The 19,560-nt window shown below is 38.6% G+C and overlaps 1 protein-coding gene across 1 annotated transcript in view; it reads right to left on the reverse strand.

Annotated features, from left to right (window-relative positions):
* Positions 1–3,836: 3,836 nt before the first annotated feature.
* Positions 3,837–19,560, reverse strand: part of LOC121377306 — an 83,646-nt gene continuing 67,922 nt past the window's right edge. Inside the window, exons 12-15 of the mRNA XM_041505243.1 lie at positions 16,308–16,441; positions 8,905–9,001; positions 8,523–8,687; positions 3,837–4,378 (exon numbers count right to left, since the gene is read on the reverse strand). Coding sequence (XP_041361177.1) covers positions 4,113–4,378; positions 8,523–8,687; positions 8,905–9,001; positions 16,308–16,441 — 662 coding nt within the window. The 3' untranslated portion in view covers positions 3,837–4,112. The remainder of the gene's footprint in view (positions 4,379–8,522; positions 8,688–8,904; positions 9,002–16,307; positions 16,442–19,560) is intronic.

Raw genomic sequence — 19,560 nt, forward strand, 5'->3', positions numbered from 1 at the left:
ATCTTGTATTTATATTTCCAGTCCAACAGTGTGGGATTTTTTAATGCCATGCTAGAATTTATCATAATGTAGTCAACATACTCCCCCCAAAAAGTAAAATTATTATAACTGTTATACGTCTTAACAGTTACTGCAGAATAAAATGTTGGGTTTTTGCTACATTTGTCCAAAATAGTCTAGTTAGGCAAAAAAAACCAAAAAAAACACAGAAAATCCAACAACGTTTATTTTAAAAGATAATAAATAAACTGAACAAATATTAAAATTTCCAGTTTCAGGGTATTTATGCAAATAAATTATAGATTATAATTTGGAAAGTATTTTGTTATGGTCAATTTATTTATGGGTCAGTAGCAAAAACCAAACAGTTTGTTCTGTTATGCCGCAAGTGTTTAATCAAATCTCACATTGCAAAACAAGCTATGCAGTCTATTTAGAATAACCAATAATGCAAAGAAAATGAATATTTTTATTACAACATCTCAGCACATTTTAAATTTGGTGTTAAACATCTGTGTTTCAGAAAAAAACCAGCCTTCATAATTTTGACCCATGGTCATTTTGACACTTGGCATAGATACTGACTCACTGAGGTGGTAAACCCATGGCCACCACACAGGCTACTCCTACCAATTACTTTATTTTCAGCATTTTCACTTTCATTGCAGTTATTTATTTACACCACCATCACAGCATCCTTTGGTAGTGTTTTTGTCAGTAATTTCAGATATGCTTAGTATAAAAAGAAAATGCATCCTACATACATATTAAACATTACAAAAGAGATACTCAACTAGTAGGCCCCCTATAGACAGATTAACAAAGGAATAATCAAATATAGAGTTTAACAAATGAAGAAAATAAAATGTTATTCTGCCTTGTGCCTAAAAACATTTCTGTGAACATGACTAAAAAAGATCAGGTAGGGCCAGTCTAAAGTTTAAAAAAACAACTACATTTGTACTCTTTTTAACTTGAAATAAATAAAAATAAAATAGGGAAAAATAATTAGGGTAAGTCCTTTTATTTTTAGGTAGGGTCGGTTTCAAGAAACCATTATTTTTACGCCTTAATGGGCAAACCACATCTTTATTCTAGGTCTATATTGTATATATGCTATTTGCATGTCTGAAAAAAAATCAAATTGTGTATTAGGGGCTGCGAAAGACGTGCGGGCCGATAGGGCCATGGTCTCCTCTTTTTTTCTGTTACTGTGCTCAAAAGTCTGGAGATGCCATAGGCCCTATGTTATTCCGGGTGAGCATGCCTTGGAACACCAGCAGCTTCAGGCCCTCAAATACATCTAGTATCTCTATCTCACACACACACCACAAGCTTCTAACTGATAGCACACAGCAGTACCCCCCACCATCCCCTCTTTCAAATACACCCCGCTGGCCATGTACATACTTTTTAATACTTTTAAAAAAAGTGTGTTGTTTCTAAAACATGTTTTGTTTTAGTTTTGTGAAATTATTGTTTAAAAATAAATAAATATATAAATAATCGACAAGTTATATGATCAATGCCATGGGGTGGGGGTGGGGGGTGGGGGTGGGGTAGGACGACCCACCAAAACCCTCCCCCTCACCAAAAAGCAGTGAACAAAACACACAAATAAACAAAGGTCCACATAGCATACATAAGAGGAAGAAAATATAATATTTCAACTAGATTTTATTCAAATAATATATAAATATATATATATTTGTAATCCACAAATCGAGAATGGATAGGTTTTTGGCAATGACATACAAACGTCTCTTTTTCCAGCGATTCACTGGGTTTTTTAATTTATTTTGTCATATAATAGATCCGTTATGCAGTCCAGACATTCTTTGTGCAATGCCTCATCGTCTGAAAACCCCCCAAATATGACTACTTTTCCTGTTCGTACAAAGTAATTTTATACGACCAGTGGATTCAAATCACACTATCAAACAGCTGTTTAAAGCGAGACAAAAGGGTGTATAGTAACGACGCGACTTCTAAGGGGGAGATCATTTCTTAGCGTTCGCCATTTGGCATATCTTTTCATAAATGATAAATGAAGTTTTGAACTTTTCAGATATACTGGCTGCATTTCAATTAATGTGCTGTTTTGCAACAAACTGCCCTTTTCAACAGAAAACGACTTTCTCCACATCTCAAAACCACTGAATGTGTTTAACTAGAAATGGGAAACAAAATCCCATTCCAACTTTTATCAATAATAGCATACAATGTTTTTTATTTGAGTTTATTGCAAAACGACACGCTAATGCATTTTTTGAAAGTGTCATTTCGCAATAAAGTGCCGAATTGCAATAAAAATGTGTGTGTTTTTTATTTCCCATTCCAACTTACTCTAACATGATCTCTGGGCTCAAATGAATACCCCCAAACCATCTTTTCATAAAATTGTTGATCAATGGACTTTTGAAATTTTCAGATATACTGCATTTCCACTAAAGTGCCGTTTTGCAACACACTGCCTTTTTTCAACAGAAAACGACTTTCTCATCATCTCAAAATCACTGAATGTGTTTAACCAGACATGGGGGACAAAATCCCATTCCAAATTTTATCAATAATAACATACAATTTTAGTTTATTTTAGTTTATTGCAAAACGACACGCTAATGCATTTTTGCAATAAAGTGCCGAATTGCAATGAATTCTTTTTTTTTTTTAAATTTCCGATTCCAACCTACTCTAACATGATCTCTGGACTCAACTGAATACCACCAAACCAAATTTGTAATATCTTATAAAAAGAATTGTTGAACAATGGACTTTTAAAATGTTCAGATACACTACATTTCCACTAAAGTGCCGTTTTGCAATACATTGCCTTTTTCAACAGAAAACGACTTTCTTATCATCTCAAAATCACTGTATGTCTTTAACTGGAGGTGGCAAACAATTTCAAATTCCAACGTTTATTAATAATAGCGTACAGAAAACGTATTTGTGTTTATTGTAAAACGACATGCTAATGTATTTTTTTCAAAGTCTACCATGTGCAATAAAACTGTCAAATTGCAATAAAAAATAGTTTTAAATTATTTCCTATTCCAACCTACTCTTAACATTCCAATGCTTTTTCAACAATAATGATTGAAAAAATAAATATACCGACATGGAAGTCGATAGAGGTCATTTAGGTTACCAGGTTCGGCGACGGGGGAGGAGGGGATATCCGTACACCGAGGGCTCTTATATTATTATTAATGGAAATATAGATATGTCGTAACCTGTAGGTTATCAGACCTGCACGTTGTTTTAATCTGTACGTGCATGTACGTAATGTATACTTGATATATATATATATAGTCAAACCTGTCCTAGCGGCCACCTGAACTCAGCGGTCACCTGCTTTAAGCGGCCATTTTTTTCTAATATATATACGAGAGAGAGAGAGAGAGAGAGAGAGAGAGAGAGAGAGAGAGAGAGAGAGAGAGAGTTCGCCACATTTAATTTGCATAACAATCAATAAAACAAAAATATATTTTTTATGCTTTTATATTAGTAGATTTCTAGCGCATTAATTTTAAAACTATTACTTTTTAATATTTATATCAATTAATAAAGCTTTTTTTTAAATGTATATATCCAGGAACCTGTCGGCTTTTAACAAAAATACATTCACCATCCATGGGTCCACATAAAATGCTATGTATATACTCTTTTAAACTGCATTAAACCTACATTATTAAACAAAGAATAGTATAATTATTTTAAGAACAAAACACAAAACAGTTATTTTCTTCATTACGATTTATTGTCAAGATGGGGAAGGTGGGGGGGGGGGGGGGGGGGGGGGGGGGGGGGGGCTGGGATTTTTACATATTTTGTTTTATCTTGGTTGTTTCCTGGGTGTGTGCGTTTGCTTGTTTTGTTTGTTGTTGATTTTGAAGTGTTTCGTTTTCTCGGTTTGTTTGCTCTCTAGATTGTTTTGTTTATTGGCTAGTTTATTGTTGGTGCTGTGTTTATCGTTTTCTTTTTCTTTTTCTTTTGAGTTTGCACAGCTTTAGATTTGTCTGTAAGAGGGTGCTGCTTTAGTAGGATATGGGGGGTGGGGGGTGGGGGGTGGGGGGGTCGTTTTATTCTTGTCGTTTTGATTGTTCGTCTTATGCTTTAAGAAGGTTCTTCATTGGTCGGATTTTCATTTCCACTTTCTTCATCGAGTGGTGGTAACCTCTGAACGCATACCAGTTTACACCGTTAGCGTAGGAAGTGTGGTTCCCTTTCAGGTAGTGGCCGTTGAGGTTAGATGAATGGCATTTACTATACCACCAACCTCCACCAAATTTCCTAGCACAGCTGCTATACCAAGTATCTTTATCAAGATTGTTGGCACTGAACAAGAATCCATTATGACCCGAGAAACTGTCACCTAAAACAGAAAGCAAGTCATTCTTAACAAGCTGTCCGAGTTTGTATCCACACTCATATAACCTTCATCAAAATTTCTAATCTGAGCCAGCCCTACCCCCACCTCTGTAATCTGAGCCATCCCTACCCCCCACCTCTGTAATCTGAGCCATCCCTACCCCACCTGTGTAATCTGAGCCAGCCCTACCCCCACCTCTGTAATCTGAGCCATCCCTACCCCCCACCTCTGTAATCTGAGCCATCCCTACCCCCACCTCTGTAATCTGAGCCATCCCTAACCCCCACCTCTGTAATCTGAGCCACCCCTACCCCCACCTCTGTAATCTGAGCCAGCCCTACCCCCACCTCTGTAATCTGAGACATCCCTACCCCCCACCTCTGTAATCTGAGCCATCCCTACCCCACCTGTGTAATCTGAGCCAGCCCTACCCCCACCTCTGTAATTTGAGCCATCCCTACCCCCACCTCTGTAATCTGAGCCAGCCCTACCCCACCTGTGTAATCTGAGCCAGCCCTACCCCTACCTCTGTAATCTGTGCCATCCCTAACCCCACCTCTGTAATCTGAGCCATCCCTACCCCACCTCTGTAATCTGAGCCAGCCCTACCCCACCTGTGTAATCTGAGCCAGCCCTACCCCCACCTCTGTAATTTTTGCCATCCCTACCCCACCTCTGTAATCTTTGCCATCCCTACCCCACCTCTGTAATCTGAGCCATCCCTACCCCCACCTCTGTAATCTGAGCCATCCCTACCCCCACCTCTGTAATCTGAGCCATCCCTACCCCACCTCTGTAATCTGAGCCATCCCTACCCCACCTGTGTAATCTGAGCCATCCCTACCCCCACCTCTGTAATCTGAGCCATCCCTACCCCCACCTCTGTAATCTGAGCCATCCCTACCCCCACCTCTGTAATCTGAGCCATCCCTACCCCCACCTCTGTAATCTGAGCCATCCCTACCCCACCTCTGTAATCTGAGCCATCCCTACCCCACCTGTGTAATCTGAGCCATCCCTACCCCCACCTCTGTAATCTGAGCCATCCCTACCCCACCTGTGTAATCTGAGCCAGCCCTACCCCCACCTCTGTAATCTGAGCCATCCCTACCCCACCTCTGTAATCTGAGCCAGCCCTACCCCACCTGTGTAATCTGAGCCAGCCCTACCCCCACCTCTGTAATCTGAGCCATCCCTACCCCCACCTCTGTAATCTGAGCCAGCCCTACCCCACCTGTGTAATCTGAGCCAGCCCTACCCCCACCTCTGTAATCTGAGCCAGCCCTACCCCCACCTCTGTAATCTGAGCCATCCCTACCCCACCTCTGTAATCTGTGCCATCCCTACCCCCACCTCTGTAATCTGAGCCATCCCTACCCCACCTGTGTAATCTGAGCCAGCCCTACCCCCACCTCTGTAATCTGAGCCATCCCTACCCCACCTCTGTAATCTGAGCCATCCCTACCCCCACCTCTGTAATCTGAGCCATCCCTACCCCACCTCTGTAATCTGAGCCATCCCTACCCCCACCTCTGTAATCTGAGCCATCCCTACCCCACCTGTGTAATCTGAGCCATCCCTACCCCCACCTCTGTAATCTGAGCCATCCCTACCCCACCTCTGTAATCTGAGCCATCCCTACCCCCACCTCTGTAATCTGAGCCATCCCTACCCCACCTCTGTAATCTGAGCCATCCCTACCCCCACCTCTGTAATCTGAGCCATCCCTACCCCACCTGTGTAATCTGAGCCATCCCTACCCCACCTGTGTAATCTGAGCCAGCCCTACCCCACCTCTGTAATCTGAGCCATACCTACCCCACCTCTGTAATCTGAGCCATCCCTAATCTGAGCCAGCCCTACCCCCACCTCTGTAATCTGTGCCATCCCTACCCCCACCTCTGTAATCTGAGCCATCCCTACCCCACCTCTGTAATCTGAGCCATCCCTACCCCACCTCTGTAATCTGAGCCATCCCTACCCCACCTCTGTAATCTGAGCCATCCCTACCCCACCTCTGTAATCTGAGCCAGCCCTACCCCCACCTCTGTAATCTGAGCCATCCCTACCCCACCTGTGTAATCTGAGCCAGCCCTACCCCCACCTCTGTAATCTGAGCCATCCCTACCCCACCTCTGTAATCTGAGCCAGCCCTACCCCCACCTCTGTAATCTGAGCCATCCCTACCCCACCTCTGTAATCTGAGCCAGCCCTACCCCCACCTCTGTAATTTGAGCCATCCCTACCCCCCAACTCTGTAATCTGAGCCAGCCCTACCCCCACCTCTGTAATCTGAGCCATCCCTACCCCACCTCTGTAATCTGAGCCAGCCCTACCCCCACCTCTGTAATCTGAGCCATCCCTACCCCCACCTCTGTAATCTGTGCCATCCCTACCCCCACCTCTGTAATCTGAGCCAGCCCTACCCCCACCTCTGTAATCTGAGCCAGCCCTAGCCCCACCTCTGTAATCTGAGCCATCCCTACCCCACCTGTGTAATCTGAGCCATCCCTACCCCACCTGTGTAATCTGAGCCATCCCTACCCCACCTGTGTAATCTGAGCCAGCCCTACCCCCACCTCTGTAATCTGAGCCATCCCTACCCCACCTGTGTAATCTGAGCCATCCCTACCCCACCTGTGTAATCTGAGCCAGCCCTACCCCCACCTCTGTAATCTGAGCCATCCCTACCCCCCACCTCTGTAATCTGAGCCATCCCTACCCCACCTGTGTAATCTGAGCCAGCCCTACCCCCACCTCTGTAATCTGTGCCATCCCTACCCCCACCTCTGTAATCTGAGCCAGCCCTACCCCCACCTCTGTAATCTGAGCCATCCCTACCCCCACCTCTGTAATCTGTGCCATCCCTACCCCCACCTCTGTAATCTGCGCCATCCCTACCCCACCTCTGTAATCTGAGCCATCCCTACCCCACCTGTGTAATCTGAGCCATCCCTACCCCCACCTCTGTAATCTGAGCCATCCCTACCCCACCTGTGTAATCTGAGCCAGCCCTACCCCCACCTCTGTAATCTGAGCCATCCCTAATCTGGGCCATCCCTGCCCCCACCCTCAAATATCATTTTACAAAATACAAATGCAGTCAGTTCCTGTAATCTGGGACCAATTTCAAAAGGGGGCCGCATTTAGCTCAGTCGGTAGAGCTCTCGAATGCAGTGCTTGTGTCATGGGATCGAACCAGCTCAGTGGACCCATGATTATCTGATTGCTTTTTTCCCGTTCAGCATTACTGCTATATCAAAAGCCGTGGTATGTGCTATCCTGTCTGAAACATGGTACATATAAAAGATCCCTTGCAGCTATTTGATAAATCTAGCTTTTTTTCCTCTATTACTACGTGTGACAAATGACCAAATGTTTGACATCCAATAGACGATGTTCAATAAAACTCTAGTGGTGTCGTTAAACAAAATAAACAAACAAAATTTCACGAAACATCATAAACCTAGTTTTTCATGTAAATATAAATCTACGACTAAACTATAACTCGTGTTGTTGCTAACTGTACTGTACAATTAATATAATTTGAAGAATTCATATTTCTTTTTCTTTTGTCCTTGCATTGTTGGATTTTCCGAAATGACGTAAGTTTCTGCGTGAAACAGATTCCAAACATATGTAAACGTACGACGGATATAACTGATAGTCCCCAAAATAACCTTGTGTAATGTTTTATGAAATTGGTTCCGTAACATTTAAAATCGTATCTCTTTGTGTCTCTCTAGAGAGTACCCTTATTTATATCAAAACTGTAATATGTACCTCCCACCCTCACCTCCGCCCCTCCCCCGGTCTTATATTATAACGTATTTAAAGTCATATCTCTGCACAAGAGTTTATGAGATATTTTGACACGGTCATGACTACCCTCATGAAACATACATTGTCAAGTGGGGGGTTTCTTTTATATGCGGTTTAGTTTTGGTGTTTTTGTTTGGGGTGGGGTTTAAGAGGACTGCCACTCCCAAGGACGATAAGCGCGAGTATGTCTTACATTTATTTTGCAGCAGTTTACCTAACAAACACGTAAATAGAATAGAAGAGATATTTTCAAACATGTTTCACCAAATATTGAATAATATGTTTCAACTTGAATACTGGTAGATACATAAGTCACGTCACATACCCGCATCGCCACTGTAACCCATAACAAAGAGTTTGTAGTAGTCGGTAACAGAACCAATGGAGAAATACTTGTAGACAGCATACACTTTCTTTCCTTCCCAATCTTCCAGGTCCACCCTCATTTCACTCGGTCTTTGGTAGGTCAGACGATGGATATTTTCATTGCCTGAATATTGATACAGAAAAAATATTATGAAATTAATGATCTTGCAGGGGAAGCACACACACACACACACACACACACACACACACACATACACATACACACACACAAACACACACCGCCGCATCAATTCTGGAACTTTGGTCTGTGCTTTTCTTTGATTTTCTTTCTCTTTTTTTTTTGGGGGGGGGGGGGGGGGGGGGGCTAAGAAAAGTATTACCTAGCCAAAATTCCTTGGACACATTGCCGAACCCATTCAAATAGTCTTCCCATGTTCGATAGAAATTTTCAGATCCATCTTCCCTTCGTTGAAATACCTAAAAATAGATATAAAAATAAAACTATACACTATATATATATATATACCAAAAACACACACAACAATTGAGGCGGGACGTAGCCCAGTGGTAAAGCCTTCGCCTGATACGCTGTCGGTCTTGGATCGATCCTCGCCGGTGGACCCATTGGGTTATTTTCCGCTCCAGCCAGTGCACCACGACTGGTATACCAAAAGACAGTGATATGTGCTATCTGTCTGTCGGATGGTGCACATAATGGATCCCTTACTATTGATGGGAAATTTTGCGAGTTTTCGCTCTCGGACTATATGTGAAAAAATACAGTGTTTGACATCGAATAGCCGATGATTGAAAAATTTATATACTGAACATAAAAAAAACCTTCCGATTTGTACATATAGTATTTGTTGTGTTAAAGAATTCATTGTGTAATGAAATTATATAGGTAGTATTAGCCTTGAGCTGTATTATCAGGATTCATGAATTTTATCGATTATTTTTGCACTGTTAATCGCATGGGCGTATGGGGACTCTTTGATTTAGGGGGCTGGAGGGGTTGATTTGCCCGAAATTTTACCCAGATAAAAACTGCCCGAATTTTCCCCACTGTTTTCCCACTGTTTTGCTTGATGCCCCCCCATGTCGACCATGAAGACGTGCAAGGCATGTTGTGCAGCAGGTTCGACATGTCCCGTGTAGTATTCGCAATTTGATACGAAATCTTCGACGTAAGATTTCGAAAACGCTTCAAAATTTGTAGGAAGTAGCACCAACGCGAACGGGCGATTGACATGCTTGATGCTGGCATGTCGACAGAAGACGTGCACGTCGAGCGATACGAAATCTTCGCGTAAGATTTCGAACGACAGGAAGCACCAACGACTTGCCACGTCATGGACGTCCGCGTGTTACAACGCGTAGTCAAGACCGCTATATCATGAACACGCATTTACGCAATCGATTCCAAACTGCCACTGCTACTGCTGCTAACACACCTGGGCTTTATAATAACCGAATCAGTGGGCAAACTGTTCGTAATCGTCTGCGGGAGAACGGTTTATATGCACGACGTCCTTACGTCGGATGCGTTTTAACGCAACGTCATCGTCTAAATCGTCTTAATTGGGCACGTGTACACACTCGTTGGATACGGCGACGCTGGAATACCGTTCTTTCTTGATGGCAATTTAAATGCTCAACGTTACCGCGATGTCATTCTCACTCATCACGTCATTCCTCTGTTCCATAACAACGCCAACATCTCGATTTTTCAGCATGATAATGCAACCTCTCATACAGCTAGAGACACTGTAAATTTTCTTAGGACAAATAACATTGATTTCATTGATGACTGGCCCGCTAAAAGTCCTGATCTCAACCCCATCGAGCATGTCTGGGATAGTCTGGACAGACGATCGAGGCGTCGTCCCAACCCACCCGCTAACATCAACGAACTTCGTCAAGCGCTCATTCAGGAATGGAACAATATTCCACACAGGCAAAAATCAACACTTTAGTCAATTCTATGCGCCTGCGATGCACTGCAGTGGTCAATTCAAGAGGTGGTCATACCCGTTATTAAGTGGGTGGTTTTTTTTGTAACCCCTACCACACTTGGTCAAAATTTCTTCCAGTTTCTGTTAACCTATGGCCATGATTTTTGCACCAAACGATGCATCATGGAACACTCTTTAAACGCATATATAACAATTATTTCCCCGGTTTATTTTCATCAAGTTATGTTCAAGCAAAGTTAGCGGATGTTTCTTATTTTGTTCAGTATATATATATATATATATATATATAAATATATATATATATATATATATATATAAAGAAAATTCATAAACGATTGTTGTGGGAAATGATACGTGCAGATTAGTTGGTAGAATTAGTACATAGATACTGAAGTACAAAATAGTCTAAACACTTTAATATATATGTTGTTGTGATACACATAATTCGAACTGTCAAAATAATCACACGATCGTGATATAATACTTTTAATACACACAAAACCTAATGACATTCAAACTGAACAATTTTAATAATTTTTTTAAATTAATATTTATGAATTTTAATGAACACAAAAAATAATGTTGTTCATCAGCTGAAATGCATATGAAAGACAAATACAAGTAGTTTGTTCTGAAGTTTTATTAGCTGAGCTTTACTCACTCCTAGATATTTTAAGTATATTATGTATTATTTTAGTCACAGCTTTAACTCTCAGATGGTTCTCTTGGAAAGTATTATGGGGGCACATGTAGAAATTTCCTGGGCCAAAAAACTCCAAACGTCCTGGTACTGATGGGTTTTAAACCGTAACATTCTAGAGAGTGTAAGTTAAACATATTCTGCACCATCTACGCTGATATTTTCATGTGAGAAATATTAATTAAGGTGAGAGAAAGAGATATATTTTGTTCACACATGATTGATACAGGTCAAGGGTCAGCACGTGCTGCACGCATGGTAATGGTCTAATTTAGATGTTTGTTTGGATTGATTGTGCAAGACGGACAGAAACGAAGTATGTGATATGTGATATAGGACAATTAATTGTGTGTTGATATTTACATTAACAAAGCAACATGCCTGTAAAAAAAGTCAGAATTGACAGAAACAACGAATGAGTTGGCAGACATAAGTCAGAAGTCCCCCAAAAGTGAGAACTGAACGATTTAATCACGTCGGCTGTGGAAAGTGCTGTCAGGTCTATTCGAGACGGTTTGAAAAAGGAGATAAAGGAGGAAGTTATCAATGAACTAGATATAGACCAACTGAAACATGACTGTCATGATATTAAATTGGAAAATGAAAAGTTAAATGAACATGTGGATTTGTTAATATTTTCAAACGTGGTATTATTTTTTAGCCGATATTTTAACATTACCTGATTGCTTTATTTTTCCTGACTATGTATGTACAACAGTGTCTGTGGTGTTATCGTGAAAATTCAATATTATTATACGGTTAACATAGACAGTGATGATAGGCAAAGAAAATACTGTTGAATATTTGTCTTAACATAACATATGACTAGATAGTGAAAGGAAACCCTCCCCCCCCCCCCCCCACGAATGAACACAAAAAGTAATGTTGTTCATCGGCTGAAATGCATACGAAAGACAAATATTTTAAGTTTTACATAGTGCATTATTTCAAAAATATTACAACAAACATATTTGTAATGTATGAAATACACATGTATACTATTGTACATAAGTATTTGAGTTATATGCCCAGTTGTTTCGACTTATCCCATCCGTGATATTTAGTTTGTTTTAACGGAGCTAATGCACCAATGGGTCTTAAGAGAAAAACTTCTTTTTTTTTTACTTTTCTCTGTACTTTTCTTTTACATATAGACTATTCTGACTGCATTGCAAATGACATTAAATATAACCTGTTTTGATTTAATATATGCAAACACTTTTTTTTTACCAAATAAGAACAGCTTTCTTGGATAGTAACTTTATATTTGCATCTTTCGAATATGTAGCAAGATAGCTTGCATACAAATTATGACTGTTAACTACCAGGGATTGGGAGTTCCTGAAAAAAGAAGGGATGTTTTGAACTATTTAATACAAAAGAAATGTAGTATATATTGTTTACAAGACACACATTTCACAGCAGAGTTAGAACCTTATACACAAACTCAATGGGGATTTAAATGTATATTTAGTTCTTTTTCAGGAAATTCGAGGGGTGTAGCTATTCTGTTTAATAACAATTTTGAATACAAATTACATAAAATGAAAACAGATATTTCCGGAAATTATATAGTACTTGATATAACTATAGAAGGGGAGAGCATCACACTTGTCAATATATATGGTCCAAATGAGGATAGCCCAAATTTTTATGAGAACATTTTGAAATTACTTGAAGAATTTGAAAATGAAAAATGTATTCTTTGTGGTGACTTTAATTTGGTGCTTAACCAAAATCTAGATACAAGAAATTATATAAAGCTAGAGAAAGAGTTTTAGAACATTTTGAAAAATTTAGTTTTAAAGATCCATTTCGTGAACTTTACCCTGACCGAAAAAAGTATACTTGGACAAAAAAGAACCCAGTGAAACAAGCTAGATTGGACTTCTATCTTATATCCGAAAATCTAATGACATTTGTAGCAAAGGTATGGATAGAGAGTAGTTACAGGTCTGACCATTGTGGAGTCATTTTACAATTAAAGTTATCTGATATGGAAAAGGGTAAAGGACTTTGGAAATGTAACAACTCGTTACTTAAAGATAAAAAATATATTGAAACAATTAAAGAAACCATTTTAGATGTTAAGAGTCAATATGTAGTACCTGTTTATAACTTAGAAAATATCAAAACAATTTCAGATGAAAATGTTCAGTTTACAATTAATGATCAACTTTTTCTAGAAGTTCTGTTAATGGAAATAAGAGGGAAAACTATATCTTATTCTTCATTTAAAAAGAAAACTGAAGACATTAAAAAAGTAAGTATTTGTGAGGAAATAATTTGTTTAGAACAAGATGAAAATATGACTAATTTCAAATTATTAGATGAAAAAAGGCATTGGCCTTTTTAAAAGAGATGAAAAGTAAAAAGAGCCCTGGCTCTGATGGATTTTCTGCTGAGTTTTTAAAAATGTTTTGGTTAGATTTGGACCATTTTATTGTTAGATCAATTAATTACAGTTACGATATTAAAGAAATGTCAACCACACAAAAACTGGGAATAATTACTTGCATACCAAAACCAGAAAAATCAAAACTTTTGTTAAAAAATTGGAGGCCAATAACATTATTAAATTGTATTTACAAAATTGCTTCTGGATGCATTGCAAATAGGATTAAAAAGGTGTTGGACAAACTTATTGCAAAAGACCAAACAGGGTTCATTAAAGGCAGATACATAGGCGAAAATATTAGACTAATCTATGATATTATGCAATATACTGAATTCATAAAATCCCTGGCTTATTGCTTTTAGTTGACTTTGAAAAAGCTTTTGATTCTGTGTCATGGAAATTTATTGAACAAACTTTGGAGCTTTTTAATTTTAAGATATCAATAAAACAATGGATACAAATATTTTATAAGAATTCAGAATCTAGAGTAATGCAAAATGGTTTCTTGTCTGAAAGCTTTAAATTAGAACGAGGCTGTAGACAAGGCGATCCTCTCTCCCCCTATATGTTTTATAATGTGTGCTGAGATACTAGCAATATTAATAAGGAATTCAAAAGAAATTAAAGGTATTAACATAGACGGTGAAGAATACATAATATCTCAGTATGCAGATGTTACAACCTTCATGTTAGACGGATCTCCCAAATCTTTGGACACAACTCTAAGAATATTAGACCAGTATGCTAATGTTTCTGGTCTGAAAATTAATTATTCAAAAACTAAAATTATTTGGATTGGTAGTAGAAAGTTTTCCAAAGAGGTATTTCATCATTCAAAATGGAAACTAACTTGGGGTGAGGAAAATTTTAATCTATTAGGTGTACAATTTTCTGTTAATATTGAACAAATTAGTATAAATAATTTCGAACAAAAAGTACTTCAAATGAAAAAAATTAATAAAACAATGGTCATCAAGGAAGTTGACTGTTTTGGGTCGAATTGTTGTTGTTAAAACTTTAATAGTACCACAAATAATTCATTTACTTATTTCCTTACAAAATCCACCTGAAGTAATAGCAAAACAAATAAATACAATGTTGTATACTTTTATTTGGCAGAACAAACCAGAAAGAATTAAACGAGAAGTATTAGTACAAGACTATAAAAATGGAGGCATTAAAATGTTACATTTTTCAAATTTTATGATTGCATTAAAAGCCTCTTGGATAAGAAGACTTTTTACCACAAATTCAAAATGGAAAACTCTATTCCAGGCAATAACAGGACTAAAGACAGAAATTTTGTTAAATTACGGTGATTATTTCCTTCAGAAAAAAACAAAAACTAATTAACAATCTGTTTTGGAAAAATGTATTACAAAGTTGATTAAAGATACAACAAAAATCAGAAATAAAATATTGTAAACTGGGTTGTACTTTTTCTCCACAAATATGGGGATATTATTACAGTTTACCGTTTTCAGTTTTAAAAGACCCATCTTTAATGTGGTTCCAGTATAAAATCTTACACAGAACAATAGCAACAAATACTTTTTTGCATAAAATAAAATATATAGATTCTGATATTTGTCATTTTTGTTATCTCCAACCAGAAACATTGGAACATTTGTTTTATAATTGTACAAACGTTGCTGAAGTCTGGAAAGCTGTTGAATATTGGTTACAAGCCAAAGATGAAGACATCTCATTAGACAAAAATATAGTTTTGTTTGGACTTATAAATCAAAAATACAGATTTATTAATTGGCTAATTATTAATGTAAAATATTACATTTATAGAATGAAAATTCAGAAGTCCGGACTGAATGTTGAGGCACTTCAAAATATAATAAAAGATAAACTGCAAATTGAAAAATATATATTGTATAAAAAATGTCAGTTCAGTGAATTTGAAGAAGTTTGGAGACCTTGGCAAATTTTCTTTGAAACTAATGGTTAATGGTTATAGTTTGGAAATCTGTCTTCTTTACTCTTTTATATATCAACTTTAATTTATCGCTTACTTCCGGTTATATGTAAGTACGTGCTTTCAGTTTTCGGTTTTTTTTTTTACTTTACTGTCAATTAATACAATAAAAGTACATAGAGATGTACGTCAAATTGATCGGATTTATCTCGTTTCTGTTAATATTTACTTAGTTTTATCATATACACAGAAGAAATGGCTAACATCCGATATCAACGAAATGATAATACTGAAATGCAGTTTCACTTTGAGGTCTGCTGTACGAATTTCGAACACTCGAACTCCCTGAAACTCGAACTATTTCGTCGTCCCCTTCAACTTCGAGTTAACGAAGTTTGACTGTATATATATTTATGAATTTTGTGGTTTTGTTTTGTTGATTTTGTTGTTTGTTCGTTATGTGTTTGTTGTTGTTGTTGTTTGTTTGGTTGTGGGATTGGGTTGTTTTGGTTGTTTTTTGTTCAGTATAAATACACTGGGGCTCGTAGTTGGTTTCATGTGCACATAACGAAAGCATATATTATTTGACTAAACTATTCGTCAGGATGTGAGTTAAATTTTACATAAGATCTTTAAAGCAAATCGAAGAATGGCCCGACAGAAAAAAATATTAAAGTCAATATATAAATAAATAATATATATATATATATATATATATATATATATATATATATATATATATATATATATATGCAGCTTTAACGTGTCGGGTTATCACTTACCAACCAGCCTCCGCCATCAGTAGTCATATCGCAGTACACGCTGATTGGATTCCTGTTGTCAGTAGGCTGGATTGTGTACACTCCGCTACACTGCGGCGCGTCCTTGTCCATAGCCTCCTTGATCTCATGACAATCTTTGAATATACAATCATACAGCAGTCGCCATAATTAAAGGTTCATTCTCACGCATATCCTCCTTGATCTCATGACAGTCTTTGAATATACAATCATACAGCAGTCGCCATAATTAAAGGTTCATTCTCACCCATATTCTCCTTGTTCTCATGACAATCTTTGAATATATAATCATACAGCAGTCGCCATAATTAAAGGTTCATTCTCAGTTGCCAATCTGATTAAATTGAGTTCCACTGGTTAACACTGGTAGACTAGTAGAGCTGATTTCAATCAGACTGTTGCAGTTGTCAGTGCCATTTAAAAATATATTTTTACATCTATAACTACAAATTAATCGAATGAAGGCTGGAATGTTTTATTTAACGACGCACTCAACACAATGTCTTTTTAAATTACGGTTCTATGGTTAATGACCACATATATATTTAGAGAGGAAACCCGCTGCAGCCGCGGCATAGGCTATTATTTTCGATTATAGCAACAAGGGATATTTTATATGCACCATATCCCATACATAGGATAGTACATGTGCATACCACGGCCTTTATGCAGAACTGGCTGGAACGACAAATAGCCATATAAATACACCTATGGGGTCGATCCTAAACCGACCTCGCTTTACCTATTGGGCTACATGCACTGTCGTTGGGCCCATTGGGCTATTTTTCGTTCCAGCCAGTGCAGCACGACTGGGATATCAGAGGTCGTGGTATGTGCTATCCTGTCTATGGAATGGTACATATAAAAGATCTGGGGCGAGACCTAGCCCAGTGGTAAAACGCTCGCTCGATACGCGATCGGTCTGGGATCGATCCCCGTCGGTGGACCCATTGGGCTATTTTTCGTTCCAGCTAGTGCACCACGACTTGTATACCAAAGGCCGTGGTATATACTATTCTGTCTGTGGGATGGTGCATATAAATGAACCCTTGCTGCTAATCAAAAAGAGTAGCCCATGACGTGGCGACAACGAGCGTCCTCTCTCAATACCGTTTTGGTCCTTAACCATGTGTCTGACGCCATATAACCGTAAATAAAATGTGTTGAGTGCGTCGTTAAATAAAACATTTCTTTCTTTTTCTTTTATATATAAAATATTCCTTGCTGCTAATGGACAAATATAGCGGATTTCCTCTCTTAGACTATATGTCAAAATTACCATATAAATAAATGTGCTCTAATAGTGTCGTTAAACAAAACAATCTTTTACATAACATTTTCAAAATTGTATCTCTGCACAAGACAATGTGTCTGCTTCCACGAGTCATGTTCAGATGTTTCGTCGTTGGGAGGACTGCCACTTTCCAAGACGACGTTAAAGTCACAGATCTTAGTTTCAACACGTGGAGATGATCACTAAAGTTTAATTAATTCAAAATACAAACCTGTGACACATCTGAATAAATTTACAATAGAGTAAAACGAGTCTGTGACGTTGAAACGGAGAAATATCCTGTAAAAATAGACTAAAGCTTGCTTTTGTAACCGTTACTTCTCGGAGGTACGAGCGTTTTTTAGAATTACAAAATAAAATGTATTTCGGGGTATTGAAAACACCACGATGGCTAGAAAGACACTGGGTGTACGAAAATGGATATTCTAAACAATAAAATGTACATAACTCTAATTTAAATGATAAAAACCCGGCTGTAATGATAGTGAAAAATACATCGTAGTGTTTGAAAACTAGAGACTGTCACTTTAACGTGCAAAGGAGCCAGTGCTCCACAACTGGTGTAACACAGGCCGTGGTATGTACTATCCTGTCTGTGGGATGGTGCATATAAACGATCCCTTGGTGCTAATCAAAAAGAGTAGCCCATGAAGTGGCGACAGCGGGTTTCCTCTCACAATAGCTGTGTGGTCCTTAACCGTATGTTTGACCCCATATAACCGTCAATAAAATGTCTTGAGTGCGTCATTAAGTAAAACATTTCCTTCCTTCCTTTTTTACGTGCAAAGGGGGCCATGGCCGTAGCTTCCAACCTTCAGTCACTTTAAATATAAAAATCCTGCCAATTGAGAGGACTTGCCCATTTAAGTAGACGAAGAGAATGGCTATACAGGTTTGATGTACCTTGCGTATGGGTGAGACATGGCTCAGTGGAAAAGCGCTCGCCAAATCCGCGGTTGGTCGATACCCGTCGGTTGGCCCATTAGGCTATTTCTCGTTCCAGCCAGTGCACCGAAACTGGTATATCAAAGGCCGTGGTATGTGCTATCCTGTATGTAGCATGGTGCATATAAAAGATCCCTTGCTACTAATGAAAACCAGTTTTAGCAAGTTTCCTCTCTAAGACTACATGTCAAAATTACCAATTGTTTGACATCCAGTAGCCGATGATTAATAAATAAATGTGCACTAGTAGCGTCGTTAAACAAAAACGTGAACTGATGACTATAAGTTAAAATTACCAAAATGTTTGACATTCAATAGCCGATAATTAATAAATCAGTGTGATCTAGTGGTGTTGTTAAACTAAACCCAAACTTTACCTGGCGGATAATGTGCTGAAACAGCCTGTAGAAACAAACACGCCGCTATGATTGCTGCCCCTCGCCACATTTTGGTTTTTCGCTTCTTGTTGCAGTCGTGCTGGCAACTGGAGGACGATGTGTAACAACCAATGACAATGCACCGAATTTATACCAAGTTTTCAATTAACAAAGACCACCTGCTTCATAGCTATGTGGGTTTTTTAAAATATAATTCCTGCTGCATAACTCTGTGGACTTTTTTTTATATAATTTATTATTAGGCCAAACAAAATAATAGTTGTAGTTCGCACTGGCGTAGGAACGGGGATCAGCAGCGATGTTTTTAAAAACATATTTATATATGTATGTATGTATGAATGTATGTATGTATATATGGGTATATGTGTGTGTGTCCTCCCCTTCTCTCTCACACACACACACACTCACACAAAACATACACACACACACAATACACACACACACACACACACACACACACACACACGAGCGCGCGCGCACACACACACACACATTTTGCAACCTCCCTACGCCCGTCGTTCCGATTACCTGACAGTCCCTGGATACCTTTAGTATTACTTGATATGTTGTGTGTTAAGGAGGCTAGTTTAATATAAGT

The sequence above is a fragment of the Gigantopelta aegis genome, chromosome 7, assembly GCF_016097555.1.
Source record: "Gigantopelta aegis isolate Gae_Host chromosome 7, Gae_host_genome, whole genome shotgun sequence".
Taxonomy (NCBI): Eukaryota; Metazoa; Mollusca; class Gastropoda; order Neomphalida; family Peltospiridae; genus Gigantopelta; species Gigantopelta aegis.